General features: G+C 58.0%; 11 protein-coding genes across 11 annotated transcripts; 5 read left to right on the top strand and 6 right to left on the bottom strand.

Moving 5' to 3' along the window:
• Nucleotides 1-818: 818 nt before the first annotated feature.
• VTJ04DRAFT_5309 (uncharacterized protein) lies at nt 819-4622 on the top strand (the record flags this gene model as incomplete). Its single annotated transcript, XM_069363411.1, has 6 exons — nt 819-1206; nt 1275-1538; nt 1603-2586; nt 2663-4026; nt 4086-4491; nt 4561-4622. 6 exons carry the CDS (start codon nt 819-821, stop codon nt 4620-4622), a joined length of 3468 nt encoding a protein of 1155 aa, XP_069220260.1.
• Nucleotides 4623-4980: 358 nt separating this feature from the next.
• VTJ04DRAFT_5308 (uncharacterized protein) lies at nt 4981-5405 on the bottom strand (the record flags this gene model as incomplete). Its single annotated transcript, XM_069363410.1, has 2 exons — nt 4981-5310; nt 5373-5405. The coding sequence occupies 2 exons, from the start codon at nt 5403-5405 to the stop codon at nt 4981-4983; spliced, it is 363 nt and encodes a 120-aa protein (XP_069220259.1).
• Nucleotides 5406-5597: 192 nt separating this feature from the next.
• VTJ04DRAFT_5307 (uncharacterized protein) lies at nt 5598-7163 on the bottom strand (the record flags this gene model as incomplete). Its single annotated transcript, XM_069363409.1, has 1 exon — nt 5598-7163. One exon carries the CDS (start codon nt 7161-7163, stop codon nt 5598-5600), a length of 1566 nt encoding a protein of 521 aa, XP_069220258.1.
• Nucleotides 7164-7917: 754 nt separating this feature from the next.
• Nucleotides 7918-9424, bottom strand: VTJ04DRAFT_5306 (uncharacterized protein; the record flags this gene model as incomplete). Its single annotated transcript, XM_069363408.1, has 2 exons — nt 7918-7977; nt 8048-9424. 2 exons carry the CDS (start codon nt 9422-9424, stop codon nt 7918-7920), a joined length of 1437 nt encoding a protein of 478 aa, XP_069220257.1.
• Nucleotides 9425-11353: 1929 nt separating this feature from the next.
• VTJ04DRAFT_5305 (uncharacterized protein) lies at nt 11354-14003 on the top strand (the record flags this gene model as incomplete). The annotated part of the gene is made up of 4 exons (XM_069363407.1): nt 11354-11485; nt 11547-11840; nt 11914-12023; nt 12074-14003. 4 exons carry the CDS (start codon nt 11354-11356, stop codon nt 14001-14003), a joined length of 2466 nt encoding a protein of 821 aa, XP_069220256.1.
• A 619-nt stretch (nt 14004-14622) lies between these two features.
• VTJ04DRAFT_5304 (uncharacterized protein) lies at nt 14623-15621 on the bottom strand (the record flags this gene model as incomplete). Its single annotated transcript, XM_069363406.1, has 2 exons — nt 14623-15058; nt 15371-15621. 2 exons carry the CDS (start codon nt 15619-15621, stop codon nt 14623-14625), a joined length of 687 nt encoding a protein of 228 aa, XP_069220255.1.
• Nucleotides 15622-16081: 460 nt separating this feature from the next.
• On the top strand, nt 16082-16587 carry VTJ04DRAFT_5303 (uncharacterized protein; the record flags this gene model as incomplete). Its single annotated transcript, XM_069363405.1, has 2 exons — nt 16082-16169; nt 16334-16587. 2 exons carry the CDS (start codon nt 16082-16084, stop codon nt 16585-16587), a joined length of 342 nt encoding a protein of 113 aa, XP_069220254.1.
• Nucleotide 16588: 1 nt separating this feature from the next.
• VTJ04DRAFT_5302 (uncharacterized protein) lies at nt 16589-18248 on the bottom strand (the record flags this gene model as incomplete). The annotated part of the gene is made up of 2 exons (XM_069363404.1): nt 16589-18145; nt 18216-18248. 2 exons carry the CDS (start codon nt 18246-18248, stop codon nt 16589-16591), a joined length of 1590 nt encoding a protein of 529 aa, XP_069220253.1.
• A 1381-nt stretch (nt 18249-19629) lies between these two features.
• Nucleotides 19630-21929, top strand: VTJ04DRAFT_5301 (uncharacterized protein; the record flags this gene model as incomplete). Its single annotated transcript, XM_069363403.1, has 4 exons — nt 19630-19939; nt 20035-20293; nt 20371-20546; nt 20608-21929. 4 exons carry the CDS (start codon nt 19630-19632, stop codon nt 21927-21929), a joined length of 2067 nt encoding a protein of 688 aa, XP_069220252.1.
• Nucleotides 21930-22792: 863 nt separating this feature from the next.
• Nucleotides 22793-25000, top strand: VTJ04DRAFT_5300 (uncharacterized protein; the record flags this gene model as incomplete). The annotated part of the gene is made up of 1 exon (XM_069363402.1): nt 22793-25000. One exon carries the CDS (start codon nt 22793-22795, stop codon nt 24998-25000), a length of 2208 nt encoding a protein of 735 aa, XP_069220251.1.
• Nucleotides 25001-25313: 313 nt separating this feature from the next.
• VTJ04DRAFT_5299 (uncharacterized protein) lies at nt 25314-26822 on the bottom strand (the record flags this gene model as incomplete). Its single annotated transcript, XM_069363399.1, has 4 exons — nt 25314-25358; nt 25430-26563; nt 26617-26698; nt 26755-26822. The coding sequence occupies 4 exons, from the start codon at nt 26820-26822 to the stop codon at nt 25314-25316; spliced, it is 1329 nt and encodes a 442-aa protein (XP_069220250.1).
• Nucleotides 26823-27504: the final 682 nt, after the last annotated feature.

The following is a 27504-nucleotide window of genomic DNA, read 5'->3' as shown; positions in this document are numbered from 1 at the left end:
GATTGCGGCACACAAGCCAAACACACCAGACTCTTCCACCAACAGGAGCCTGGAACTTCTCGGGCAGCTCACCCAAACCCTCCAAGTTCTTCATCAGCTAGCAGCGAGGCTTGCAGGGTGACCAGCAGCTTCGAACCATCGGGCCAACAGCCACACGCTCGGAACCGGGAAATAGAGGAGAGATAACTTTGTATTTTTCCCTATCACACAACCATTCCCGTGTCGGGCTCCGAAGCGTGGCTTTGGTTGGCCATCCCCCTTGTTTGTCGTTGCGCGCTGCTCTAACTTGGCCCGCTCCCGCTCTCGCTCGCGTTTCCTCAGGTTCCATCCTCCAAAACAAAACCTAGGACAGCCTCTCCCCACCCGCCTAATCCCCTCCGACCGCTTTGCCCAGGAATCCTCGGGCCCCAACATCCACCTCCTATTTTGAACCTCGAGATCGAGATTCAACATTCCGCCAACGACCAAACACCCACAGATTGTAGTTGTTTCTCTTGTCGACAGGATCTCGAACCGTCTTTCAGCCCCGCAGCCCCGCAGACGATCAGTTGTTGATAGTTATCCTCCCGACAATCGGCCACACCTTACACCTCCAGGGATCCGGCCTTCTCTCGTCTCGTACGCGTCAGCTTGCCTGACCCAAGCGGAACAATACATCGGGTCTTGCTGAAGGACAGGAAAATCAAGACGACGGCTGAAATCATTAGCAACGACATCGGCTTGGAAAAGCTCGCTCTTCGTCGCGGAACAACTGTGCAACAAATCCAACAACCCCACGCGATACCCGGTGCGCCCCGCTGCGCACACCCGCCGCCAAGATGAACGACGACGACAAGATCTTAGATATAACCAAAAAGATCGAGCGTGAAAAGGCTCTGATCAATGCCGCCAATCTTATGCGCCAGCAGACCAGCAATGAGGCCGTCCGCTCCAAACTCGACAATCAGATGCGAGAGGGTCGCCGCAACCTCGAGTTCTTCGAGGAGCGGCTCCGCGAGCTGCAGATGCGCCGACTCAACCAGGGCATGGATAACATGTCGTTGGGAGGAACCACAGTTGGCTCCTTTGACACCTCAGGTGCTCCCGTGCCGCCGCCCAAGGACGGCTCGGGATATGGACAGTACGGCCAGGGAGACGCTCCGGGCGCCCAGGCCCAGGGGCCATACCATGTTACCCCTCGGGCTCGCCCTAACTTCACGAAGCTCGGTATGTGTGCCGGAATCACAGGGAAGATACCACCTCGTGTCGTCACGACGCTGACTCTGCTTCTCTAGATCTGATCAAGTACGATACGCCGTACCTCGGTCCCCGCATTCAGTTGATGCTCTCACAAATCCAGTTCAAGTTAAACGTTGAGGAGCAATACATGAAGGGTATCGACAAGATGGTCCAGCTTTACCAGATGGAGGGAGACAAGAAGAGCAAGGCCGATGCGGCTGCTCGGAGGATCGAAAGCACCCAAAAGATTGTGCTCCTTAAGCAGGCTCTCAAGAGATACGAGGAGTTGCATATCGACATGGATGCCGACGGACCGGACGGTATGTCAACCCGGGGGAGGCTTGTTCGCCCCATTTTCTGCACAAATGCTGACCCTTAGCATAGATGATAGCATCAACGTGCCGAATCTGCGGAAGCCCTTGACCGGCCAGCTTTCGATCCGTGTCATTGCTGTCAAGGATGTGGATCACTCGCCCACCTCCCGCTTTTCCCGGACTCCGGAGACGTTCGTCACGATCAAGGTTGAAGACAATGTTGTGGCGAGGACCAGGGCGACGCGCAGCGACCGCTGGGAAAACGAGTTCCACAACATCTTCGTCGACAAAGCGAACGAGGTCGAGTTGACCGTCTACGACAAGCCAGGAGAACATGCGCTCCCCATCGGCCTGCTGTGGATCAGGATATCGGATATCGTCGAGGAACTTCGCAGGAAGCGTATTGAAGCCGAGACGAGCAACACGGGCTGGGTCTCAGCAGATCGCTTGGGCACTGCCCAGAGGGGGATGCCACCTCCTCAGTTCCCCATGGGTCCTCATGCCCCTCAGTTCTCCCCTCCTCCCACGGCTCCGGGCCAAGCCGGCCCCTCATACATTCCTCCACCCCCGCCGCAGAACATGGTCATGACCCAGCCCATCGATGCGTGGTTCAACCTGGAGCCGGCGGGCCAGATCCAGCTGAGCCTCAACTTCGTCAAGGAGAACAAGGCTCCGCGGCCCCTCGATGCCGGTCTCAACCGCAAGGGTGCCGTTCGTCAGCGCAAGGAAGAAGTTCACGAAATGTACGGCCACAAGTTTGTCCAGCGCCAGTTCTACAACATCATGCGCTGCGCCCTCTGCGGGGACTTCCTCAAGTACTCGGCCGGCATGCAGTGCGAGGACTGCAAGTACACGTGCCATACCAAGTGCTATACCAGCGTCGTCACCAAGTGCATTAGCAAGAGCAATGCCGAGACGGATCCAGACGAAGAGAAGATCAACCACCGGATTCCTCACCGCTTCCAGCCCTTCTCGAACCTCACCGCCAACTGGTGCTGTCATTGCGGTTACATGCTGCCGATTGGTAGCAAGAAGAACTCGCGGAGATGTGTCGGTATGTTTTGGATCCCCACACGCTTCCTTTGTTCTTTCGATGTCATGTCGCGGAACTGACCGATTCTCGTGTGCAGAGTGCAACCTCACTGCTCACGCGCAGTGTGTGCATCTTGTACCTGACTTCTGTGGTATGTCGATGGCTGTGGCAAACCAGATCCTTGAAGGCATCAGGTCGACCAAGAAGACTCGCCAGGAGAAGGCTGCGTCCATGAGTGAGAAGACCCTCAGACAAGGAAGCAAGGGCAGCTCTCAGTCGGGTATCTCGTTTACCCCGTCTACTCAGGGTGCCTCACCGGAGGCTACTGAAGCGGCAAGGCTCACATACGGCCAATCTTCGCCCCAACGGCCCACCATCACGGAACGTCCATCGACGGCTTCTACAACCGCATCGGCCGCGGCGGCTGCCGCAATGTCTCCGAAGTCTCCTCCTGCCCAAATTCCCGATTTCGGCCCTGGCCACTATGGTTCCGCTGGCACGTTCGCGAGGCCCACGTCTCAGGATGAGAACTTGTACGGCTCGCCGCAACAGCAGTCGCCATACGGCCAACCCCAGCAGCGCAAGTACAACCCAGCCGACTATGCCAATATCGGTGTCTATTCAGGTCAGGCGCCTGTCCAGGCCCGGCCGCAGCAGCAACACATGGTCCAGCAACCATACATGCAGCAGCAGCCAGCGTACCAGCCTCAATATCAACCTCAGTACCAGCAGCCTCCGTACCAGCCACAATACCAGCCTCAGCAACAACAGGTCATGCAGCAGCCGACGGTGCAGCAGGTGACCCCGCAGCCTCCCAAGCCACAGACAGCGCCTCCGCAGACGGAGCAATCTCAGGTGAGCTCCATCGCGGGGGTTCCTGTGCCGGCCAGGAAGCCGCTGCCTTCGGCTACAGATCCGGGTACGGGTCAGCGCATTGGCCTCGACCACTTCAACTTCCTGGCAGTGCTGGGCAAGGGCAACTTCGGCAAGGTCATGCTGGCCGAGACCAAGAGGACGCGGAAGCTGTACGCCATCAAGGTGCTCAAGAAGGAGTTCATCATTGAGAACGACGAAGTCGAGAGCATCAAGTCGGAGAAGCGCGTCTTCCTGATCGCCAACCGGGAGCGGCACCCGTTCCTGACCAACCTCCATGCTTGCTTCCAGACCGAGACACGCGTCTATTTCGTCATGGAGTACATCAGCGGTGGTGATCTGATGTTGCACATCCAGCGCGGACAGTTCGGTCTCAAGCGAGCTCAGTTCTACGCCGCCGAGGTGTGTCTGGCGCTGAAGTACTTCCACGAGAATGGCGTCATCTACCGCGATCTCAAGCTCGACAACATTCTCTTGACTTTGGATGGGCACATCAAGATTGCGGATTACGGTCTTTGCAAGGAGGACATGTGGTATGGATCGACGACGAGCACTTTCTGCGGTACGCCCGAGTTCATGGCGCCTGAGGTACGTGACGTCCTGATTTTGTTGTGTGGATCATCTCCGGTTTCTTACTTGCTTTGCAGATTTTGCTCGACAAGAAGTACGGCCGCGCCGTCGACTGGTGGGCCTTCGGTGTCCTCATCTACCAGATGCTCCTGCAGCAATCCCCGTTCCGTGGCGAAGACGAGGAAGAAATCTACGATTCCATCCTGGCGGACGAGCCGCTCTACCCAATTTCGATGCCGCGCGACAGCGTTTCCATCCTGCAGAAGCTTCTCACGCGTGAGCCCGAGCTGCGCCTGGGAAGCGGCCCGACCGATGCTCAGGAGGTCATGTCGCAGCCCTTCTTCCGCAACATCAACTGGGACGATATCTACCACAAGCGCGTCGAACCGCCGTTCCTGCCGAGCATCAAGAGCCCGACGGATACGAGCAACTTCGATAGCGAGTTCACAAGCGTGACGCCGGTTTTGACGCCGGTGCAGTCTGGTATGTTCTTTGTCGCTATCCGTCAACGTTCTGCCTGCTTCTGATGACTAACACTCTCGTCTTTTCTAGTCCTCTCGCAAGCCATGCAGGAGGAATTCCGCGGCTTCTCGTACACGGCCGACTTTGAGTAGGGAACCAACGGTCCACTGAAGTCGTCGTCCTCATCAGACGTCAAGCGCAGCAGGCTGACGAACCAGGCTCTGAATCGTCGTCCTCTCACCGGGTACGCCGAATCACAGCAGCAGCGCCAGCCGGCCTCGTCCGTGGTAGCACCAGCTCCCGCCGTCCACCCCTACCGTCGCCGCCGCCGCCAGCAGGCCCCACTGCCCTCGGTAGACGAACAAGAAGAAGCGTGTCCGACGGAAGATTTGGCCCAGGGCGAAAGAGAAGGGGCACATCGTCACCACCGCGACGGTACCGCGCGTGCGCCGAAAGTGTTTTCGTTCCGACGGTTTTTTGGGTGATTGGCGGAGATACCCCCCAGCAGCATCAGCTTATTGTCGGGGTTGGCTTAGCGCAGTAGTGTGTGTATTGTTGTTTGTTTTGAGGGTAAGTAGAAGCGTAGGAGGTGGGAGTTAATGCCGACTTGAGGACACGGGCTGAATTTTGTTGAAGTTGGCTGTGTGTAAGTATTTCGGGCGCGAAGCGAGTGGTTGTACGCCGCGGAGGGAGGAGGGAAGAAAGAAAGACCTTAGGGGATGGAGATGAGGGGACGGGCAGAGCAAGGTCGTCTGGAGGTGATGATGATGTCTGGGTTTTTGTTGGTCTAGATGTGGGAGGAGGATAAGCACACCGTCGTCGCGAGCTAGGTGCAGGTACCTCGATGTTGCACGGAGCGGTTTAATTGTCGTGTCTTGTCTTTTTTTTGGTCTTCGTTATACAAGTCTAGATTTTTCTACAATGCTGTACATCATGTTGTCGGAATACAAGTCTAAGGACACACAGACACATACACAACCCCCCGGGCTCGAAGTTCTTGATGATAAACATCCATCCAGCCGTCCATCCATTCCCATGCATACAGAGACGAAGAGCAGGGATGTGAAAGGTGTAGGTAAGCAGTAGTAGCAGTACGCATGTATGTATGTATTATTACAACTCCCACCTCAAGCCGGCGAGGCTCGGAGTAGCGCGAGCGTCAGCACCGCAACCAGGGTGGCGCCGGCGGCAGCGCCCTGCAGGGCAATGAGCGATGCATCCTTCATGGTGAGGTCTATCCTCCGGTCGCTGTACAGGTCGAAAATTGCCTCGCGCAGGAGCTCCGGGTCTTCCCAGAAGTCCTGTAGGACATCCCTCCACGGCCTTGGCGGGCGGGCAGGGCGGTCGGCGTGTTGCTGGATGCCGGTGGTGACGGAGGCAGACTGCACGGCCTCGGGAGTACCGAGCGAGCTCGGGGCGTCGACGTATCCCGTCGGGCCGTCGTCTGTGATTTCAGCAGCGACGGCAGCAGCAGAATTATCAGCGACAGAAGTGGCGGGAGTAAACTCCTGACCCGGTTGTTGGTGGTTGTCTCTGAACCCAACACTAGCCTCCAACGCGGCCCTCACCTCAGCCAGCTCCCTCTTCACCTCCTCCATGACCCCCTTTTCACTCTCGGCGATGCCGCGCATCAGCCTCCGCCGCTTCCACGGCTCGGCCACGAACTGCAAGACCAAAAACAAAACCACGTTCACGCCCATCAACCCCCACGTTCCCCAGGTCGACTGCCTCCGGATGCGGTCGCTCCAGATCTGCTCCTCGTGGTACCGTCTCAAAATCCCCGCGTTCAGCTCCGCGGCGAGGCGGGCCTCGTCCGACTCGGCCTCGGTGAGCTCCTCAGCAGCGGCCGCCACGCGCGACTCGAGCTCGTGGTCGAGCCGGTACAGCGCCGTGAAGCGCTCCAGGTCGCTCGGGTTCCACATGTCCTTGCGCGTCAGCAGCGTGGTCACCTCGCGCTGGGTCGACGCGCGGTGGGCCGTCAGGGATTTGTAGTTATTGCGGGCGGCGCGCAGGCGGGCCTGGGCCGCCGCGTGCTCCTTCTCGAGCTCGGCGTTGCGCCGCTTAATGGCCTCGATGGCGGAGTACCCCGTCAGGTCGTTGAGGGTTTGGGTGGCGGCGACGAAGCGGGACTGTAGGTTGTCCATGAAGGTGCTGAAGCGGGCTGAGAGGGGGTGGCGGTGGGTTTCGCTGAAGGAGGGGAGGGTGGGGTCGTTTTGGCTGGGGTTCGGGGTGGTGGTGGTGGTTTCGGAGGTTGAGGGTGATTCGGAGGAGGAGGAGGAGGACGAGGAGGAGGAAGATGTGGTTGTTGTTTTGTCTGTAGCATTGGAAGAGGTGTTCTGGTCGGATTCGAGGTTGGATGACGGGGTTGATGAGGGAGGGATGTCGAGCTGGGGTTGTTGCTGGGAGTTGGAGAGGGCTTTTGACAAGTCATTTCCTGTAGCTGCTATAGACTCGGAGTCCAATCTGCTCTTCTCGACCTCGAGGATGCGGTGCAGCGGAGGTGGAGGGCGTCGTGGTGGCGGAGGAGCTGTCGAGAAGAGACGGGACCGAGGACGGAAGAAGGATCCATGTCCATTGTTCACGGCAAAAAGACATGGCCGGCAGAAGGGAATTGGGACGGCGTTGAGCTCGTCGAGTAAAGGTTTTGTCCGTAATGGGCGGACGGCCCGCCGCAAAGCCGCATGGGCTGACATTGTGACCTGGCAGTGTGCCAGTGAAGTGTTGAGGACTTGAGCACCTAGGAGGAGGAGAAGCTGAGGGATGTACTTGGGAGGTTCCAGATCGGGAGCCAAGGAAGGTTGTGGATGTTCCGGCCCGGCGGGTCTCGGGATTCTGCCGCGACCCACTCAACGGGTTTAGGCTTTCACCGCCCGGAAGATCGCTGCTTGGGGTCCTAGAGCTACCCCACTGAACCCAGCGGCCGCCCAGAGTTTCCCCAGAGATGCAATCCGGATAGCAGACGGGGTTCACCTTGGATTACTGGAAAAGATGGTTCAAATGTTTAACACAGCGGTATTCGATATTTAGTTGTTATTTCCCCTTTATGTCCTTTCTCCGAACGCTGCTTCGACCGTCCGAAGGGTACCCATCTCCGTAATGTGAAGCCTCCCATATAACATGGGATGATGCCATTCCCATCAGGGCAAGCAACCTGAATCAAGTCCCTCTAGACGTCGAGTAAAAAGCCAGACGCCCAAACGCTTCTCCTCCCCCACCCAATCGCACTTGTTCTATATAGATATCATTTCAAGGCATATCTCTACTTCTTGTCTCTACAACCATGCTCTGCAAAAACACCTTGCCGCCCTCCTAATGGGTATCGTATAATCCCACCTCCAACCATACATCCGTCCATCCGCTTTCTCTGAAACGCCAGAGTCAAAAACGAAAAGAGCGAAATAGTCAAAATTAAGAAACCCCAAGCATATCTCCTTCCTCTCACGAATTCTATGTGAGCGGAGCGCAACTGAACGGATCTGACACCTGCCCAGCGTCGTAACGGTGGATCTGGGGAGCCATGGGTTAGCTGCTATGTCTCGGGAAATAATTGACATCTTTGCAGAGGACGGAGACTTACAATATCCCAAATACTGGAGTATGTTCCCACACCAAGAACGATCACGCCCACGGCGAACGACAAAATATTGGCACCCGTCAGCAGCCAGTTTTTGGGCGCATACCACTTCCCTTCACAAATGAACATGAACCACATGATGGCCGGGAAGTAAAATGTAAACCCGGAAATAAACAGCGACGAGCAAATGGCCAGCAGGTCCGAGAAGAAGGGAATCGCGCTGGCCACGACCCACGCCAGCACTGTGATGATGGCGTCCAGCCCGATCCACGTCGCCCAGCCCATGGGCGTGTTGACGTAGCGGATGACCGAGTTCTTGAACATCCGCCCGTGGATGTACCGCGCCACGACGGTCGTGTTGATGCTGCCCGAGATAAAAATGACGGGGATGGCGATGCCGAAGGCTACCTTGGAAACCGTGTGGCCGGCCGACAGGAGGGCCGGAGAGCGCACATCCGGCCCGACAAAGGCGTACACCAACGCGCCCGTGATGGTGTAGAGGAAGATTTCGAAAATGCCCAGCGTGAAGATGGCCTTGTCGTAATCGGCGGGTGTGTGCATCTCGTCCATGAAGCTAAACTGGCACAGGGCGAAGCTATACGCGAAGACAATGTTGCTGATGGCGATGAAGGCCTCGGCCAAGTTGAGGTCGTCCTTGGGCCAGAGCTGCCATGGTACCGAGTCGACGCCGCCTGGGAGTTCGGACGCGCGTACTCCTGTGGCAATGATAGTAATGAAGATAGCCGCGATGATGGAGACAAAGTCGATGTAGCCCAGGATGGCCATCTCGCTGAAGGTGGGCGGGATGGCGACGATGAACAGCAGAATGGCTGACACGACGGTGAACACGATGGTGCAGGCGCCGTTGTCGCTCAGGTTGTCGAACATGATGGCGCCCGTCAGCACGTGCGAGCCGATGGTGAAGATGAGCTGCAGCACAAACATGGCGCTGATGATTTCGTAGCCGACCTTGCCGAACATCATGCGCCCGGCGTCCGTGTAGTGCGAGATCTCCGGGTACTTGAGCTTCATCTGCCCGACCACATAGCTGGCGTACATGGCGACGAGCCCGATGCCCACCGAGAGGATCACTCCGGGAACCATACCCAGGGTCGCGAACGCCCCCGGCAGGCTGAGGCTGCCCAGCGCCACAGCCGTCACGATCAGCACGATGGTCAGCCGCTTCCAGCCGAGCTGGTGGAACTTGTCCTCGCCCTCGGCCATCTTTTGCGCCTCGTAGTCCGTCATGTTGGCGTTCTGGCGTACTTCGCCGACCTCATCGTCCGACGACGGGCCCGAAAATGTGCCGTCGCTCGTTATATACCCATCTTTCTTCTCAACGGGGAAACCCCTCCCCGGGACGGTGGTGTCGGCCGCCATGTTGAGTGCTGGTGCAGTGTACCGTGAAGGGGAAATTGGTATTGTCGTCCCGAACCGGGGATAATGCTCTGGTGGTGTTGAAGCCAGAGCAGGCGATGCAGCGCGGATGTGTGGGGTTTGTACACCAGACAGGCAGTGCCGGTTGGAGAGGAGACAGAGGATGGGGGTTGAGACGGAAAAAGGAGTGGCTACCTCAGCCTGAAGGGGTCCTGCACCCTACCTGACCTAGCCGTCGTGGGGAAGCAAGAACCTGGAGATGAGACCATGAGGACAACAGAGCGGTAGGGACGATGTATAAAGGGGGTTCGCTCCGGAGCATGTCCGGAGAATGCCCGGATTCCACATCCATGTGTTTTTGCTCGTGTACTACACTACGAGTGCGTGGTTCGTCTTCACCCGGCAATACATCCCTGCCACATATCCGACTTCGGTCGACGTTGAGGATCGGATATGCCGGCAGTGTGGTAACCTGTAGTCTTCCTTCGGAGAAACCTTCTGAAGTCATTGCCCAGATGAACGCCGTTCATCTCAGCAAATACCAGGGCCAGAAAATTTGTTACATGTGTCCAGGGTCCGGCCTGCTACCTACCTAGGTACTAAACTGCCGGAAAGATGTGGCAACGGCTGTTGGTTTTCACAGGTCATGTCATGCATGACACCGGATCCATGTGTCGTCTGAAAAGTCTAACTTCTACAACCCGGCTGGATGAACAGGAGTTCGTTGTCCAGGGGCCAGTGTTTGCCACTGCATGGAGCTCACCCATCTGTCCTGAGATCGTCGGTTGTGGGTGGGGAGTCTCGGGAAGAAAGAGAAAATCCGTCAAGATCTGGTTACTCTAACAGACACCAATCTGATGGCGTTTTCTCCCTGCCAACCGCCACAAGACAAAAACCAGGCGAATAGCGCTACGATGCAGCCAGCGATTGATCTCCCGAGGCAAACCAAGTAGATTGGCAGCAGGCGTCAACAGAGGATCTAAGATAAAGCCGACAACCCGAGGCTTCCTGCGTGGCGCCGTTGAGGTCTCGAACAGCACGCTGGTCGGAGATGCCGCACATGGCGAGGATTTGTGTGTTGACAACAGCCGATACTCTCCACAGAGGGCATCAACGGGGGTGGGTACCCGGAAAATTAGACGTTTGTATACTCCGTACAATAGTAGAGCCGGATGGGGATGGGGATGGAGATACCCTCGTGAAATGGATGCCGCAAAAGCCATGCTTTCAACAGTGCTACACTTGCATCTTTGGGAGATGCCTAACCACGCTGTCTTTTGATGTGTAATCAATCATGGCTACTGAAAGGAGGCGTCATTCACGATTCCGATCACGTCGACCTCGAAATCGCCACAACAAGCGTTCCAGGTCCGGGGTTGGTGGTTGGGCGATGTTGGATGTGGGGTCGGAAAATGCCGATCGGGGAGAAGGTGGACGACCGGACTGGCGGTCGGGCATCGGCATCATCATCTCCGACATTGTCAGAACTGGGATTTAGACCCTAACCCTGGCCACACGTCATTCCAGCGGGCACGCACAAACAAACGCCGCAGACGCCATGGACCCACTTTCTCCCACAACAGGAAGTAAACAAACGCGACACGACTGCCCAATCACACTCGTTCCTCTCCCTCTTTCCTCGCACTTGCTTTGACATGTCTCACATCCGCCGCGTCGCCTCTTCCACCACCTCTTTAGTTCCTTAAACCCCCTCGGTCACACTCAATTCGCGATACCTTGACGAGGGACACGCCCTGTTTGCGCCATTCTTTTTGACCTCGCCACAGGCAGGCCCTGCTCGACGAGAAGCGTGCGCCGCGACACCAACAGTCAACGACGACGACACGACAAAGAACCAAATTCGACCGTGTTGCGAACCAGTCATACGTACCTGTCATATCACCAAGTGACATCTCGAAAACAATAGCAATCATGGACGTCGACGACCAATACTTCATCATCGAGAACCGCATCGCGTCGTTCCACGCGGCCCAAACCATCTCCAAGAGCGGCAAAGGCACCAGGACGGTGCAATGGCCACACAAAGCCCCCTCTCCCATGGCCGTAAGTGCATTACCCGGACAAATTCCCGCGCGGTGACGGCGACTGACGCGTCCTGAACCAGCTCGCCAAAGCCGGTTTCTTCTTCGAACCACATCCCAAGAGCCCCGACAATGTCGTGTGTTTTCTGTGCAAGAAGTCGCTCGACGGGTGGGAGGCGCATGATGATCCGATTGAGGAGCATTTGCGGCACTCGCCCACGTGCGGTTGGGCCATCATGGCTGCCATCGAGGCTGGCTTCGGTAACTACGGCAAGGTCCACCCGCTCGAGCCTGTCATGATCGAGGCGCGGAAGGCGACCTTCGACGGGAGGTGGCCGTATGAAGGAAAGAAGGGGTTCAAGTGCAAGACGAAGAAGGTGAGTGCTGGTTTCCCCCTGGCTTGCTCATTATCCGCATGTGTGCCGAGGCTGACGGGCTTTGTGACTGCAGCTTGTCGAGGGCGGTTGGAAGTACACCCCATCAGCCGAGGCTGATGATATGACCACCTGCGCCTATTGCAATCTCGCGCTCGAGGGCTGGGAATCTGATGACAACCCATTGTATGTTTCCCATCGTCAGTGTCTCATGCAACGAAGCTGACCAGATCCAGTGATGAGCACTTTAAGCGCGTGCCCAACTGCCCGTTCTTTGTCATGATCAACCAGTATCCCGCTCCCAAGAAGGGAAGAGGCCGCGCGCCTAGGTTGTCCAAGGCCTCTCGCCTGTCGATTCAGTCTGTTAACACCACCACTTCCGAGCTCGTCTCGAATGCGGACATCACGGCCGACCACGATGATAGCGTCATGACCACGGCTTCCACCGCGAAGACCAGGGGGCGTAAGCCTGCTGCCACCAAGACCAGGAAAACAAAGGCGAGGAAGGATGAACCCGTGGAGGTTCTCGAGGATGAGCCTGAAGTCCCGGAGGAGCCCAAGGCAAAGTCGACCAAGGGCCGCAAGCGCATGAGCGATGAGATGGACGACGTTGCTGCCACCAACGAGACGGCGCCAGCCCCGAAGAAGCGGGTCGGACGGCCCCGCACCAGCGCCGCCACTGAGAACGCGTCCATGATGGACATTTCGATGGCTGATGTCTCGACTGCGACCGCGAAGCCAGCAGCTGGCCGGAAGAAGGGAAAGACGACCACCAAGACCAGTCGTAGGGCGTCTCAGGCCTCGGTGCGGTCCCAAGCGTCCAGCTCGTCTTTGCGCGGCTCGTTGCTGGACGACGAGGAGCTCGAACGTCAGCTCGAGGCGGATCTGGAGCGGTATCAGAGCGAGCCCGAGGAAGCCCCGGTTGCCCCTGCTCCTGTCAGGGGACGGCCCAAGAAGGCGACGACTACACGCAAGGTCAGCGCGCAGAAGAAGGCCCAGGTGCCAACTGTGGTGGCCGATGAGCACGAGCCTGAGGTCCAGGGTCTCCAGCGTGAGATGGAGGTCGAACCGCCAGGGCCTGATACCCTTGTTGTTCCAAAGAGGGGCCGCAAGGCTGGGACTCGCAAGGCGTCTCGTCAAAAAGCTGCCAAAGAGCCTACTCCCCAGGCCGATGTCACGATGGAGGATGCTATGGCGAGTGCCGAACCCTCGCAACTCGCGCAAGAAGCCGCTGCCGAGCCTGCCCTCGACCCCGATGCTAGCACCGGGACGGTCGTCACAAAGCCCGAGAAGCGTCCGCGCGGGCGGCCACGGAAGTCGGCCGCGTCACAGGTTTCCGTCGACGACCAGGCGTCGCGGCAATCCCTGTCAATCCTGCCGCAGGCCACTGTTTCGCAGCCCACTCGCGAGTCCCTCGCCAAACCCTCCTCGCGGCGGTCTAGCAAACTTGCTCCTCCGGCCCCAACCCCTAGCGACTCCGCCACCAACGTCTCCACGCCCGCCAAAACCACTTCCAAACCCCTCCCCGCCCTTCCTCTATCCGCATCCCGCCTCGGTTCCGCCCAGGCACCCTCCACCCCGCGCTCCGCCCGGCCTACCCCGTCTCCTCTGATCCGGGGCACGAACCAACCCGCCGTCCTCTCCCCGGCTCACTCCCCGCAATCCTCCGACGCCGAGAACCACCCTCCCGCCCTCCAGCCCGCGGCCAACCTGACGGCAACCGCCAAGCGCGTCGTCCTCGCCCCGCTCAGCGGCGGCACCCCCAACACCCCGCAACGCACCTCCCCGACCAAGAGGAACATTGTCGCCGGGCTCAAGAGCACGTTCCCCTGGGAGCCGGCGGACGTGGATCTGCTCTTCTTCGGGTCTTCCCCGACCAAGCTTGGCGGGCTCCTGGCGGGCGATAACAGCCATGTTGCAGAGGATGATGACAAGGACGAGGAGGACAAGGAGAACCCGGCTGCGGTGGCAGCCAAGATTCTGCGCCTGGGCGCGACCCTGACGAGCCCCGAGAGGAAGATGACGGTGGAGGAGTGGATTTATCACAACGCGTCGCTGGCGGAACAGAAGCTCAAGGCCGAGTGCGAGGCGATGGTGTCGGCTTTTGAGAGGGAGGGGTTGAGGGCCATGAAGGTTTTGGAAGGGTTAGTTGTGGATGCACAGTAATTGGGTTACTCGAGGCTTTTCTTCTTGTTTGGGTTGGCGGGGTGTTGGATTACTGTTGTTGTACTTGAGCGGATGATGGATGGGTTGTGTGATGACGGGAAGGGGGTAGGGGGTTTGGGTCTTTCTTTGATTATTGTGATTTTGTGTCCTGGGTTTCGCGACAGCGGGTATGGTTGCAAGGGCTGGCTGGCGTTTGGGCTATTGCATGCATAACTATGGTAGTGTGTTTGCTTGGTTTGTTTGAGTCAATTCGAGTTGCTCGTCTGAGTTCATGAGTGTCTCAATCCTAGTCTTTGATCGTGGCATGGATCAGCCATGAATTGGGTTGTGTTTCTAACCTGTTCTTGCAGTTTGACTTGAGACGGGAACGGCAAGCTTTCTCAAGATGTGTCCGGACGAGCTCATTGCTAAGTCAGTCCATAATCCTTGGAGTTGGTACGAGGTCTCCTATGAATGAAGCCTCGACCATACCGACACATGGTCGAGCTTGATTTGAGAATGTCTTGCATTCTAGGAATGTCGACTCTTAGAGATGTATGTACATCCAGTACTCCGGACCAAGTTCTAAGTCTCCTCCAACAACCAATTCATCACTTCTCCCCCCCCCCCAACGATTCCCTCAATCCACCTTCGGCCGAGGCGACATCTCCCTCAACTTCATCCTCCTCGTATTGGTATTCCTCCTCCTCGTCGTCGTCGGAGAAAGAAGAGGAGAAGAAGAAACCGCCACCAACTCCCGCCCTCGCTCATCCTCCTCCCTCCTATGACTCCCACCAATCACCCTCATTAACGTCATGCTCCCATCCCTCCTCCTCACCAGCGCCGTGTCCGCTGGCATGGCACGGTCCACCATCGCCCGGACGAGGGGGTGGAGCTCGTCGTCGTTGTCATTTTCGTTGGAGGAAGAGGAGCAGGAGGAGGGCATGCTGAGCCTGGGGGTCTGTGGGGAGAGGGTTAGCGTGCCGCGCCGGGTGGCGAGGTTGATGTCGTTACTGGTAGCGGTGGTGGTGAAGTCTGCGTCATCCCGGTTGAGGGTGGTAGAAGAAAGTCTCCGGCTGTTTCCTGTGGAGGAGTTCTACTGGGCGAGGAGGTACAGGGCGTGGAGGACGCCGGGGAGCCTGTTGCTCAGTTGAGGGAGAGCGGTTAGCCTTGTAATAGCATGTATCGGTGTCAAGAATATTTGTATGATTTCCGCTCTTGATATAAAGGAGGTACTTGAGCAAAACGGAGATGGCAGTTCCTCCTCTTCTTTTCTCTCTCCTCGTTGGTCATGCCACGAAATAAAAGCCATACACCAAACATCCCAAGAGCAAACAGCCGTGTCAATGCTGCCGAAGACCAACCAACAACTACATCGAAAAACATACAGCTTCAGAACATAATACGACACTCCCGCCGGGTTCACGTACCAGCCGAGCAAAGTGAGGGCGATGTTGAGGGCAAAGTCGCGCTTGTCAACGCCGCGGCGGAGGTAAACGGCCAGCGGCGGGATAAGGAGCGCCGTGATGTAGAGGATGATGTGTTCGACGTGCCGGGTGAGGTGCTTGATAAAACGGCGGAGGTGGCGGTAGATGTGCAGGTGCGGGAGGTGGAGGTGGCCGTTGTGGAAATGGACCATTTTGTTGAGTTAGGTTTTGGCGTTATTGTTGTTGTGGTTGTTGTTCTTGACTGCTCGGAGACGGTCTTGTTTGGTCAGAGAAAACGGGCGAGCTACTTATGGATGGATGGATGATGGAGGATGGAGGATGTACTTGTTTGGAGTGACAGAACTCGAGGTGATAATGGATAGGAATATCTGGAGCTGGTAGAGATGTTTTGCTAGGAATTTCCAAGATGCGTCACGAGGTTCTCCTCGGCTGGTTGATATGAAGGTGCCCTTTATGTTGATGCTCGGGGAGTGAAAAGTCAGCTGTTTAACTGGGAAGTCCAGGAGGAAGCAGGCTCAGATATGCCCAAGAGAGCGAGGATTCTAGAAGGCGGCGGCTTCAGAACAAGATAAACGCCAGGAACACTTTTTATGGGCAATTCGCTCTTCTTCATCTTCCAGGCAAGGTCTTCACCCATCCGTCCTTCCTGACATGAAGACCAAGTCTCCCACAGAAAGCATCACACAGCATCACCAACCTGAAGCTTGGTCAGGGGTCACCGTCTCCCATCCCTGGACATGTCAGCTATGTGAAGAATCACCAACCTGCGTCATAACCTGGAAAATCTTTTTTTCGTCTATCAGCTACCAAATCCTTTTCAAGGCCGGCCGAGTCCTGTCTAAATACCTACAAAACACTCTACATCAGATCTGGTCGAGCATCCTCCCACCTGAACCGGTGTAGACGCAGAAGCAGAAGCTCGGAAGTCAACAGCGAAAAAAAGAAAAGACAAGACCGCCGCAACAAAACGCCAAAACCGCCCGTCTAAAGTTCCCTCCCGTCTTTCCCAAATGCCACCCAAGCCGCAATGCAAGAAATACGTTCAATACATAAAACATGACACACTGCGGTCATGTCAGTGGTCCATCCCTGCTGTGGACCGGATCCCCATCATCATCATTATCAACTCCAAATCCTCATCCGATCAATGGAGGTAGATCAAGGCTTCTTTAGCTCCGCATCCTCATCTCCCTCCTTCTTCCCCTGCTCTTCAGCCTCTTTCTCTTCCCTTTTCCCCTGCTTATACTTCTCCATCTTCTCCTTCAAATACCTCCACGTCCTGCTCCACCCACTCGTCAGCGGGCCCTTCAAACTCTGCGTCGTCGCCGGCCACGAGATGGTCTGCCGGATGACGGCGCGAATGTAATTCCTCAGCTCGGCGGGATCGTCCTGCGCGATGCGCCGCTCGAACCCGCCGCCCGTCCGCCTCCGAAACGCCACGCTGTCCTCCTGGCGCCCTTCGTCCATGATCTTCTTGAACTCGTCCGACGGGATGGCCAGCTTGCGCTGGTACCGCTCGTACAGCCTCGCCCGGAAGGCCTTGGGCAGCCGACGAACCATGTTACTGCGCTTGACGGGATCCATGTCCTGCGCCAGGCGGAGGTTGAGGCCGTCGTCGTGGGTCCAGTCGGGAGTGGTGGTAGAGAAGGGGGTTTGGGAGGTGAAGTCGACGTTGGGCAGGGTTTCGATGAGCGGGAGGTAGAGGCGGCGGAAGTTGGCCATGTTGTTGCCGACGATGTTGCGGATCTTGCGCGGGTTTTCAGTGGGCAGCGCCATGCGCGGGTCGCCGAGATAGCTGATACCAGCAATGGTGCTGTAGAGTTCTTCTTCCGTAAAGGTCGGGGGCAACAGGAGGAGGGCCGTGCGAAGGGCAGAGAGCAGGTTCATTTGGTTCGCCAGACGGATCTTGGGGTCGTCGCGCAGGATTTTAACGGGCTTGTGTAAGCGGCCGGCGAGGTAGAGGGTGTCCCACTCGGTGAGGTCCCTTTCTAGGGTGCCGAGCTGGACGACGCCGTATTTGATCAGGATGCCGTTGACGACAACATACGGGTTGAAGTAGACGCCCGCGCCGATCTTGTCTTGGACGAAAGACACGGCGCCGGAGCCGAGGCTGGCCAGGGCCGAGTAGTGGTCTCGGTGCTGCTTCATGTTGAGCGAGTGCCAGTGCTGGGTATGGGAGACGCCGAAGATGAAGTCGATCATCTTGGGGGTGCCGTCCTGGGCGCGCTGCACGGCGAGCGGGGCCTTGGGGTGGACGGCGCGCAGCTCCTCATCGGTCGGGACGCGGCCGCGGGACTTGGACTGGGGGAACACGCCCGAGCCGTAGGCGAAAGCATAGCGGATCGGGGCGCGGAACTGCCAGGGTATCGCCTTGAGGACTTCCTTAAATTCCGCATCGAAGGGGATATGCTGGTTGACGCCGAAGTTGGGGGGCAGATCTTTGAAAGACTCGATTTTGGCGTTGGGATTGTACTCCCATTCGGGGTCCGGGGCTGCGGTCGAGGTCTGGCTGGATGATGCCGCCAGCTCAGCGGGGGATTGGGGAAGAGGTGAGGTATCATGGCCTTGGGTGGTGTCCTTCGGATCGGGGCTAGGGCTCGGGGAGGGGCTGGTCGAGTAACCACGGAGGGGCAGGGAGACTCGCGGGACTCGAGGTTGTTTTGTCTGAGTTGTGAGGCATCGGCGCAAAGGCGCTGAGGTCGGCAAGAGGCGACCCTGTTCGGCGAGAAGCGTTAGGAGGGATGAATGGATTGAACAAGGAGGACCGGGAAGCGCATTGACCTACCCGCACCACGGCGGGGACGTGACCGCAAACCATGACAAGGAGATGACCGGACAGGCCCAAGGAATGTCGTCAAACACGTGAATTGGCGGTGTGGTGGTGAGGGATTGGGCTTTGACGAAGGACGACGGCCAGGATTGGGAAAGTTTTTGGAAGGTTGAAGAGGAAAAGCGAGCTTGGACGGCGCCGGAGCTGCAGGGCCAAGAGATCGGCGGCCCGGGTTCAGGGTGCAGGGTTGGTGTCGAAGGCCGAAAGCGGGATACGGGTGTGGGGTGGGTCCAGTGTGCCGTTTTGCGGTGCGGCATCGGGCCAGGGATGGTTCCCGTCGGCTTGCAGCGGGCCTTCCCGCATCGATAAAGACTCTCCGGCTCTCCGGGCTCTCCGATCGCCGGGGCCGGAGGCGAAAAATAACAAAAATAAAAATAAAAAAGTCAACAAAGAGTCAAGAAGGCAAAGCTCACCGGCTACTAAGTAAGTAGCCAACTTCTCCCGGTGAGAGGCAGGTAGCCTGCTCCGTGCCTCCGAAACGTCCCTCTAGGGCTGGATTGTTATCCTGACAGGAATCAGACCTTTTGCTGATACTATTCCCAAGTCTCGAGTCCTTTGCTTCCTAAGAAGATGAGCTGCCACAACACCTCCATCTCCAGCCACGGGGCTCCATCGATCCCTCTCCACTAAGTTATGCCGAACCACATCTACTAAGTAGAATCCATCATGAAACCGGAATCTATTGTTCTTGGCTGTCACGATCCCCCTGAAAAGTTCCCATCAGAAATTCGCTCTCTCACATGAACGACCTGACATATGCAAGATGCCATCTCATCGCCACACGGCGTTTCTCGATATATATTGCTTACACGTTTTGTGGTGGTACTTAAACATCCCACGGAATACTCATTCAGACCTCAACGTCCTCTCTTCTTTTCTCGCTGTGACCCCTGAACTGCACGGCGTCGGAGTTCAAACATGGGTGCGGCTGAGCCTTGCAACCGAGAGCTCATCTTGGCCATTTGGTTGGCTGATGGAACCCAAGCTTCCCCATGCGCTCACCTTGTCAATGCCGCCATGGGATCGTTGATTGGAAAGGGATCGACCGTTGACAAGTCTCGGCGGAATGTCCTTAACGGTCCAGTAGCACCGGCCCTACACCCAGGTTACACTGTTCGCCTTTTGCGGTCAACTCTAGGGTGTCCAGGGGAAAAAAAAACTAGTGCAGAATCCATGTCCCGGTCAGATAAACTCCGGATTCTGCTGCGCTCCCAAATAATGGGGACTCTCATATGTACATACAATAGCATCTCCTCTCCCCTTTGGCCGTGAACAGCCACCAGGGCGCCACTTCTTTCATGTCCGCTCCTCGCGAGAGGTCTGGCGTCGACAACGGTGATCCGAGGCCTCAACCTCCAACGTGCCCAAGATGCCCATGTTCTCAAGGCACAGGTGGTCCATGAGACCCACGAGCAACAGCCCTAGGCTGGAGGGCGACGATTGGATCGAAATGAAGGAACCCATAGCCGAATCCGTGAGCCGCCAGCCAACTCCGACGCCGACAGACCAGGTCATGCTGGACAAGCCGCAGCAGCAACAGCAGTCCGTCGGACTTGGAATGCAATCAGCCTCCGGCCGCGACGAAGCCACTGACGAGTTCCGGGACCGGGATAACTCACGACTCTCGCTATGGCTGCCCGAGATTTTGTCGCAGCTTGGGGGCATGGCTTGCCTTACAGGTACGTACGTGACGCACGTGGCGGCGGCGAGCGCTCCGAGAAGCTGCATGGGCAGGCCATGTGTGTATGTAGTATGCTAAACAGTACGTATACAGGCATCGTAATCTTGCTCTGGCACTATGATGGCAAGGCCCCTCCGGAGTTTGGCAAGGGCTTCACCCTCAACACCCTCCTGGCGTTTTTGACGTCCATGGCCCGGGCTTGCTTCCTAGTGCCCATCGTCGAGGGCATCAGCCAGCTCAAGTGGGTGTGGTTCTCGTCGCGCAAACACCGCCCGCTGGTTGATTTCCAGCGCTTCGACGACGCCGCACGGGGAGCTATAGGGGGCCTGAAGCTGTTGTTTAGTTTCAATGGGTACCGTAGCTGTTTCGCCCCTGAGAGCATTCCATGTGGTTCTTGTGCTGACTGAGTCCTCCATCATACTACTACAGCTTCCTCGCGTCCTTCGGCGCCTTGATTATGCTGAGTGGTCTGGTCACTTCGACGCTCACCCAGCAGGCTATTACCTACATACTCGTCCAGGATGTGTCGCATGAAATCGGCGACGTTGCCACTGTCCAGCGTGCCACCGTCTTTTCGACATATGACGGGAGCGACCTGGCAGTTGGTGAGTTCGGGAATGATTCCCTAGGCAGCCCTGGCAAGGAGATATGCTGACTTTTGGCCAGCCGCATACGACACGGCTCGTCTCCAAAGAGCCATCTTTGACGGCACCTTCTCGCCTCCCACCGAAGGCGTCCCGCATGTCCGCCCCGTTTGCTCCTCGGGCGAGTGCACCTGGCCTCCGTACGGCTCTCTAGCCATCTGCGGCGGCGTGGCCAACCTGACGGCGCGGGGCGACACCAAGCTGCTGTCCACCCTCGGCAACCTGACCGAGAAACGCTGGGCGGTCCTGTCCAGCACCAGCCAGGCCCTCTTCTCCGCCCTCGGCTACGAGGACCTTTACCTAAAATCCGTGCCGCGCATCTTCCCCATCGTGATCGGCCACCTGGACAACCCGACCGGCGCCTTCAACCAATCCGTCGTCGATCTCATGGTCAACGACAACTTTATCGCCTACTCGGACGAGCTCGTCAACAACACGGTCGACGCCGTCCCGGGCCGCTTCGACATGTCCAAGATGAAATACCTCGAGGTAGCCCTGTGGTGGTGCACAAAGACCTACCAAACCCGCGTGACGGCCGGCGAGGCGTACACCGAGGAACTGTCCACCCTCACCCAGCCCGCCGCTCCCCCGTCCGTCAGCGAAAAGCAAAACCTCATCATCCAGTGGGAACCCAACTACTACCTCTGCTACCAAGCGGGGACGTGCAACACCAGCTACGCGGGGACCAATGTGCATCTGGTCCCGCCTCCCGGCTCCGTCGAGCAAACCACCGGCGCAACATATCCCGTACATCAATGGACCGCCCTGACCGCCTCGGCGCTCATCACGGCCACCATGTTCGACTCGGTCCTGATGGACCCGCGGCGCGGCGTGGTCACCTCCAACGGCGGCGGCGTGGCCAAGGCCTTCGCCTACTCGCTGCTCGGCGACTTCCAGAGCGACGTGGTCCCGCCGCCGGAACAGCAGCTCGCCAACGTCGACACGCTCGTGAACAACCTCGCGCGCTCGCTGACCAACATGGTGCGAGAGGGCAACACGCGGCTCAACGCGACCGACGCGTCCGCCGTGGTGACGGGGACCGTGTTTACCGCGCAACCCCGCGTCGCGATCCAGTACAAGTGGCTGGCGATGCTGGCGGCGCAGTTGGTGCTGACGGGGGTGTTTTTGGGAGTGACGGTGGCGGTGTCGAGGATGGAGGGGGTGCAGGTGTTGAAGGGGTCGAGCCTGGCGGGGCTGGTAGCACTGGATAGTAGGGCGAGGGAGCAGATGGGAGGGATTGATGGGCTGGATGGGTTGGGAAAGAGGGCGAAGGGGATGAAGTTGAGGATGGAGAGAGGGGAGGATGGAAGGGTTTGGTTGAGGGGACGAGATGTGCCTATGTAACTTTCTACCTATGTGTCTGTATGATAATTATTTGTAAAGTTACTAATATTGAAACTCAAGAAATGCTACCTTGGGTACTGTGTAGACGGAGGAACTCTGGAGTAATGATATCATGGCGGCTAAGTCCGCTTTGAAAAGTCAAGTTTGATTCTTGGTCGGTTTCTCTTTGAAAGAGAAATGCAACTAAGGATGAGTGAGAACAGGAAACAAAGACCCAGATAAGTAAACTCGGGTCCTCAAGTAATTAAGTGATTTCCAACAAAGCGACAAAGTGACCAGGTCAGTCTTGATAAACCTTTAGCGAACTCACTGAGGTGCAACTTGCCTGACGCAACAACCTGGAACAGGCAACAGGAAGCAACAATCAGTGGAGAGTTGCAGCGAGAGAGGCCCCAAAGCCAAGGGGCCACAGTGCTGCAGCTCCGTGTTTTTGCCCGGCCAACCAACCAATCAAACCGCCGCACCCTCTTCCGATTTGGGACATTTCCAAACACGCGACGACACGACCAACGCCAAGTCATCCTCGCAAACCGCGACTCCCATTTTCTTTCTTCCCAAACCATCCCCCGACCACAACCATGAGGTCAACAACCCCCCAAGGCGATCCTCCCGGATCCGCGCGCCGCCCATCGGCCAGCTCAGGCCAATTTAGAGCCACCATCGGCGGCGGAATTCCCCGACCGGCCGCATCCTCCGGATCCAGAGTCAGTCCCCCCCTGGTCTCAATCCAATCCAGCCCATTCGCGTCATCTCATCACTAGCCTCACTAACACAACCCCTACAAACAGATCCCCAGCTTCCGCGCCAGCACCGCATCCCATCACCAACCCTCATACAACTTCCTCACCGGCGAACCAACCACCATGCCGACCCCAACCCACCCAGCTTCCGCAGCGCGGCCACCCTCCCGCCAAAGCGCCGCCTCCGGACCCTCCCCTCCGCGCGGCCGCGCCGTCCCGAGCAGCGGCAGCTTCAGCCGCGAAAGTAGCAAGGAGAACCGCCCCCCCGCCGACGCCGAAGGCTACGAGAACCAACGACGGCGCATCGAGGAGCTCAAAGCCGAGGTGGGCACGCTGCAGTACCAACTTAACAGCTACGAGCAGGAGCGCGAGCTGGCGCGGCTGCAGATGGAGAATGAGATGCGGGACTTGCGGCGGCGGGCCGAGGAGGATTTCAAGGCCAAACAGGCCGCCGAGGCGGACAAGGCAAGGGCGCTGAGGCAGGCGGAGCAGTTGCAGAGGGAGCTGGAGGAGGCGAGGGAGGAGAGGGAACGAGTGAAAAAAGAGCTGGAGCAGAAGGCGAGGGAGGCGGCGGAGGAGGCGAGGGTTTGTCGAGACCAGCTGGAGGAGCTGGCAGCGGAGAAGGAGGAGGTGGTCAGGTCTAAGGAGAGGGAGGTGATGGATTTGAAGGCCAAGTTGGCCGCGGAGCAGAGGCTGGTGGGGGAGTTGGAAGAGGAGGCGAGGGCAAGGGAGGAGGCGCTGGAGAAGGCGCAGGGGTTGTTGCGGGAGAGGGACGAGACGGTGGGCAGGCTGGAGGCGGACGTGTTGAGGCTGAAAGCGCAGACGGGAGATGCCGAGACGATCGCCGTCATTCGGAGGGAGTTGTCGGATCAGGTGACGCATATCAGGAATTTGGAGGCCAAGAACAGGGAGCAGGCGACCGAGCTGAAGCATCTGCGCCATGTTCATAAGGCGGTGGAGGTGGTGGAGGAGGAGAAGCGGACGTTGCTGCGGAAATTAGAAGCGGCAGAGGCGCTGGAGAATGAGCTCAACGAGGAGCGGAGACAGCGCCAGCGGCTCGAGGACGAGAGGCGGGCTTGGGCTGCGTATCTCCAGAGCGAGGCTGCCGGCGCCGACGGGCAGGAAGAATTTGATTCTCCTGAAGCTGTTGCTCGCGCGTTGGTGGCTGAGCGTCTGCGCACGGCGTCGCTGGTGGAGAAGCTCGGCGAGCTGCAGCCGGAGATCGCCGATCGCGACAACATCATCAAGGCGCTCGAGGAGGAAAAGGCCAAACTCCAGGCCCAGATCGAGCAGCTCAAGACATCCGGCGGTGGTGGTGGCGCCTCCTCCATCGCCGCCGACAAGGCCCGCGCCCGCCTCGACCGGCAGCGCGCCCTCGCCGTCAAGGAGGTCGAGTACCTGCGCGCTCAGCTAAAGACGTACGAAATGGAAGATCTCACCCTCCAGCCCAATACCATCGACCAACAAAAGGCCAAGCGCATCCAAGAGCTCGAGGACCTCGTTGACAAGTACAAAGCCGAAGTCGCCACGCTCCACGCCGACCTGACGTCTCTGGAATCCGCCTCGGCCAGCCCGGCCGCTCAGCCGTCCGCCATTATCGGCACCAAGCGGCCCCGCGACGCCGACGCTGACGCCAGCGGCACGGCCGAACAGCTCGGCCAGCTGGCGCGCAAGAACCGCAAGCTTCAGGCCGAGCTCTCGGAGCTGCAGACGGCGCACAAGCTCCTGCGCAAGGAACACGAGGTGACGGCCGCCCAGCTCGCCGCGGCGCGTGAGCAGCTGCAGACGCGTATCCTCTGTCTCCGCAGCAACCCGACGTCGGACCACGAGGCCGTCAAGGCGGCGACGCTGGCCGCGCTGAAAAAGGAAAACGCCGACCTCCTCGCGCTGCTGGAGAAGCGTCCCGGCTCGGTGCAAACCATCCCCGCGTCCCAGCTCGCGGCCGCCCGCCGCGAGATCGAAGCCGCGCGCGCCGACGCCGCGTCAGCGCATAAATCCGCAAAACGCCTCAAGGAGGTGTGGGCGGCCAAGTCGGCCGAGTTCAAGGAGGCCGTGTTCAGCACGCTCGGGTGGACCGTGACGTTCCTTCCCGGAGGCAAGATGCGTGTCGAGAGCGTGTATTACCCGTCAAAGACGGAGGAGCACGAAAATTCTATCGTGTTTGATGGCGAGAAAGGCACCATGAAGGTCGGCGGCGGGCCGAGGAGCGCGTTCGCGCAAAAGATTGGGGATAACATACAATTCTGGGTGCGGGAGAGGGGGTGCGTGCCGTGTTTCTTGGCAGCCTTGACGTTGGAGTTTTGGGAGGAGGCGAACGCCTCCAAGGGGTAAGCTGATGCTTGTCTGGGAAGAAAGAAATTGGGGAGAGGATGGGGTGATGTACCCTATGTCTATTATGGTGATATGTTTATTACAGCCTTTGCGTCCGGTGGTATTCTGGCAGGGTAGACGGAGGCTGGGAGCGGCGTTGCAAGGATGGATGGATGGCTGGCTTTGAAAACAACTTTCAGGTTGAACATGAATCGTATTAATACCCTCTCCATGACACAGTAAATGAAGACATCTTTGTTGGCGAGGTGCAGATATTTCCATTTCCAACGTGCACAGTGGACAGCAAGCAACTTTCAATATGCCAACCCCTGTCCTAGCTCTTTTCCCCCGTTTCCTTAAAACAGGCAAACTCCAATGCCTGTAAAACCAGTCAGCGTCTCGAATCCAGACGCACCTAGTTACCCCAAGAACCAGGAGGTATGTACATACCTGTTCCGCGGTCAACCTCTCCTTACTCTCATACCTCAAACATCCCTTGACCAACTCCACCCAACCCTCCCACTCATCTGCTCCCTTCCCATTCGACCCCAACCCCGACAACAACAACCCCCTCCACCCCACCTCCTTCACCCTCCCCTCAAAAACCCTATACATTTCAAACGGCGGCGTCCTGAACCCCTCCGCCTCGGGCCACGTCTCCCGTGTCGGCGTGCCCAGCGTCTGGAAGATGCTCAGCACAAGCCCGAGCTGGTTGCCGTCCTCGTGGGCCGGGCGCGACTCGAACAGCGAGCTGCTGCCGCCGCGGAGACACTCGGCCACAACGCAGCCCGCAGACCACATGTCGAGTGCGGTGGTGTAGGCGCGGTTGCCGAAGAGGGCCTCGGGCGCGCGGTACGGGCCGGTGCCGACGTCGAGGATTTTGGAGGTGATGGGTTCGTTGTTGAGGGTCGGCGAGTGGTGCGGGTGGTGGGCTGTGCCGAAGTCGGAGAGGTAGATTTGAGGGCCGTCTGGAGTGGTGGTGGTTAGGTTGAGGTGGGAGAGGAGGAGGGCGGAGGGTTTGATGTCGCGGTGGATGATTCCTTGGGAGTGGAGATGGGAAAGGGCGCGGAAGAGGGCGGTGAAGATGGCGCGGAGGGTGGATGTTGGGAGCGGAGGGGTTGCTTTTGTTGATGATGATGATGATGATGACGATGATGCGGATGTGATACTGCTGCAGCGGCGGTGGTGGGAGGAGAGAAGGTCGGCTAGAGTGAAGGGGAGGTAGGGGAAGACCATGACTAGGTGGGATTCCGGCTCCGGGGAGTGGAAGGTGGAGAGGAGGGGGATAATGTTGGGAGCGTTGGCGGTGCGGAGGTCGGCGAGGAGCTTTGCTTCGAGGGAGGGGTTGTGAGGGGCCATGTTGCGGGTTTCGACGATGACTTTGAGGGCGAGGGCGCCGCAGCGGTAGACGGCCGAGGTCACGCCGCTGGCGATGTAGTGACAGTTTTCATAGGAGCCAATGGTGGTACCGGGAGAAGAGGGTTCAGGGGGGATTTCGTCGTCTTCGGGCATGGACGACGAGGAGGTTGTCGGCCCCGGTTGGTCCTCGGGGACAGAGAGGTTGCAGGCGGCATCATATTCTTCCTGGGGAGGGGTTAGAATAAGCATATGTTCCTGACGGAGAGAAGTCAACGTACCCTGGTTGAAGCTGTCTTGTATGCTTCGTTTTCGATGTCAAAGGCGCTCTTGGTGAGTCCGGCAGCTTTCAATGCCTGGGTTCTGAAGACGGCGTCAGAGGACTCGATGCAATGCTTAGGGAGCGATGGATGGAGTACAGTTTCTGGATGTTGTCGTAGCGCTCCGTGGCCGTAAGGGCTTTCCTCCAGTCGGCGGTGTCAGTCATGTTGTTGTTGTTGTTGTTGTTGGCCGATAACTAGATTCCTTAAGTTGATTCGGTGATGGTGTTATTGTGAAGTGAACGACGAGCCAAGTTCAAGATTGACAGACTGCGTGGAAGGAAATAAGAGGCACAACTGGAGAGCCAATTTCGATTGAGAAAATCGCAATAGATAAAATACACAACTAGCTGTCACTCTGATGTATAAAAAGTACGAATCATCATGTCGGCCAGCTCACAGCATATTCCTGTCCCAGCTCACAGCACACAATCCATCCATGATGTTCTGTGCAGTTCACCACAGTTCCAGTTTACTTGATGCCCAGTCCCATCTGCCCCAGCTGCCGCTGAACAGACAGCCTTGGAGAGCCTGGGCATGCCTGTTCCCCCGTTGCGGCACCACGGAAGAGTGGACCCAAGGCGACAGATTCAGCCCCGTCATTGGTCGGTTTCACCCCCAGAAAGTGAGCTTCAGTTCCTGTGGCAGCTGCCCTCCGCTGTGTGCAGCGGCTCCACAATCCTCCGCTTGGGCCGACCCGGGAAACGCGAAGCTGCGGAACTCTTCTGCTCCATCCATCTCCCGTCCTTGTCACTTCATTCAGCTCACACGAGACTGACCACCTCCAGCCAGCCATCATTGCCATGCCGAATCGTCAAGCGTAATGTGCGAATCAGTGTCATCGCCGCC

This window comes from Mycothermus thermophilus, assembly GCF_041956435.1.
Source record: "Mycothermus thermophilus strain CBS 625.91 unplaced genomic scaffold VTJ04scaffold_3, whole genome shotgun sequence".
Classification (NCBI taxonomy): Eukaryota; Fungi; Ascomycota; class Sordariomycetes; order Sordariales; family Chaetomiaceae; genus Mycothermus; species Mycothermus thermophilus.
The sequence above is the reverse complement of the archived record's forward strand: the minus strand, read 5'-3'. Positions and strand labels throughout refer to the sequence as shown.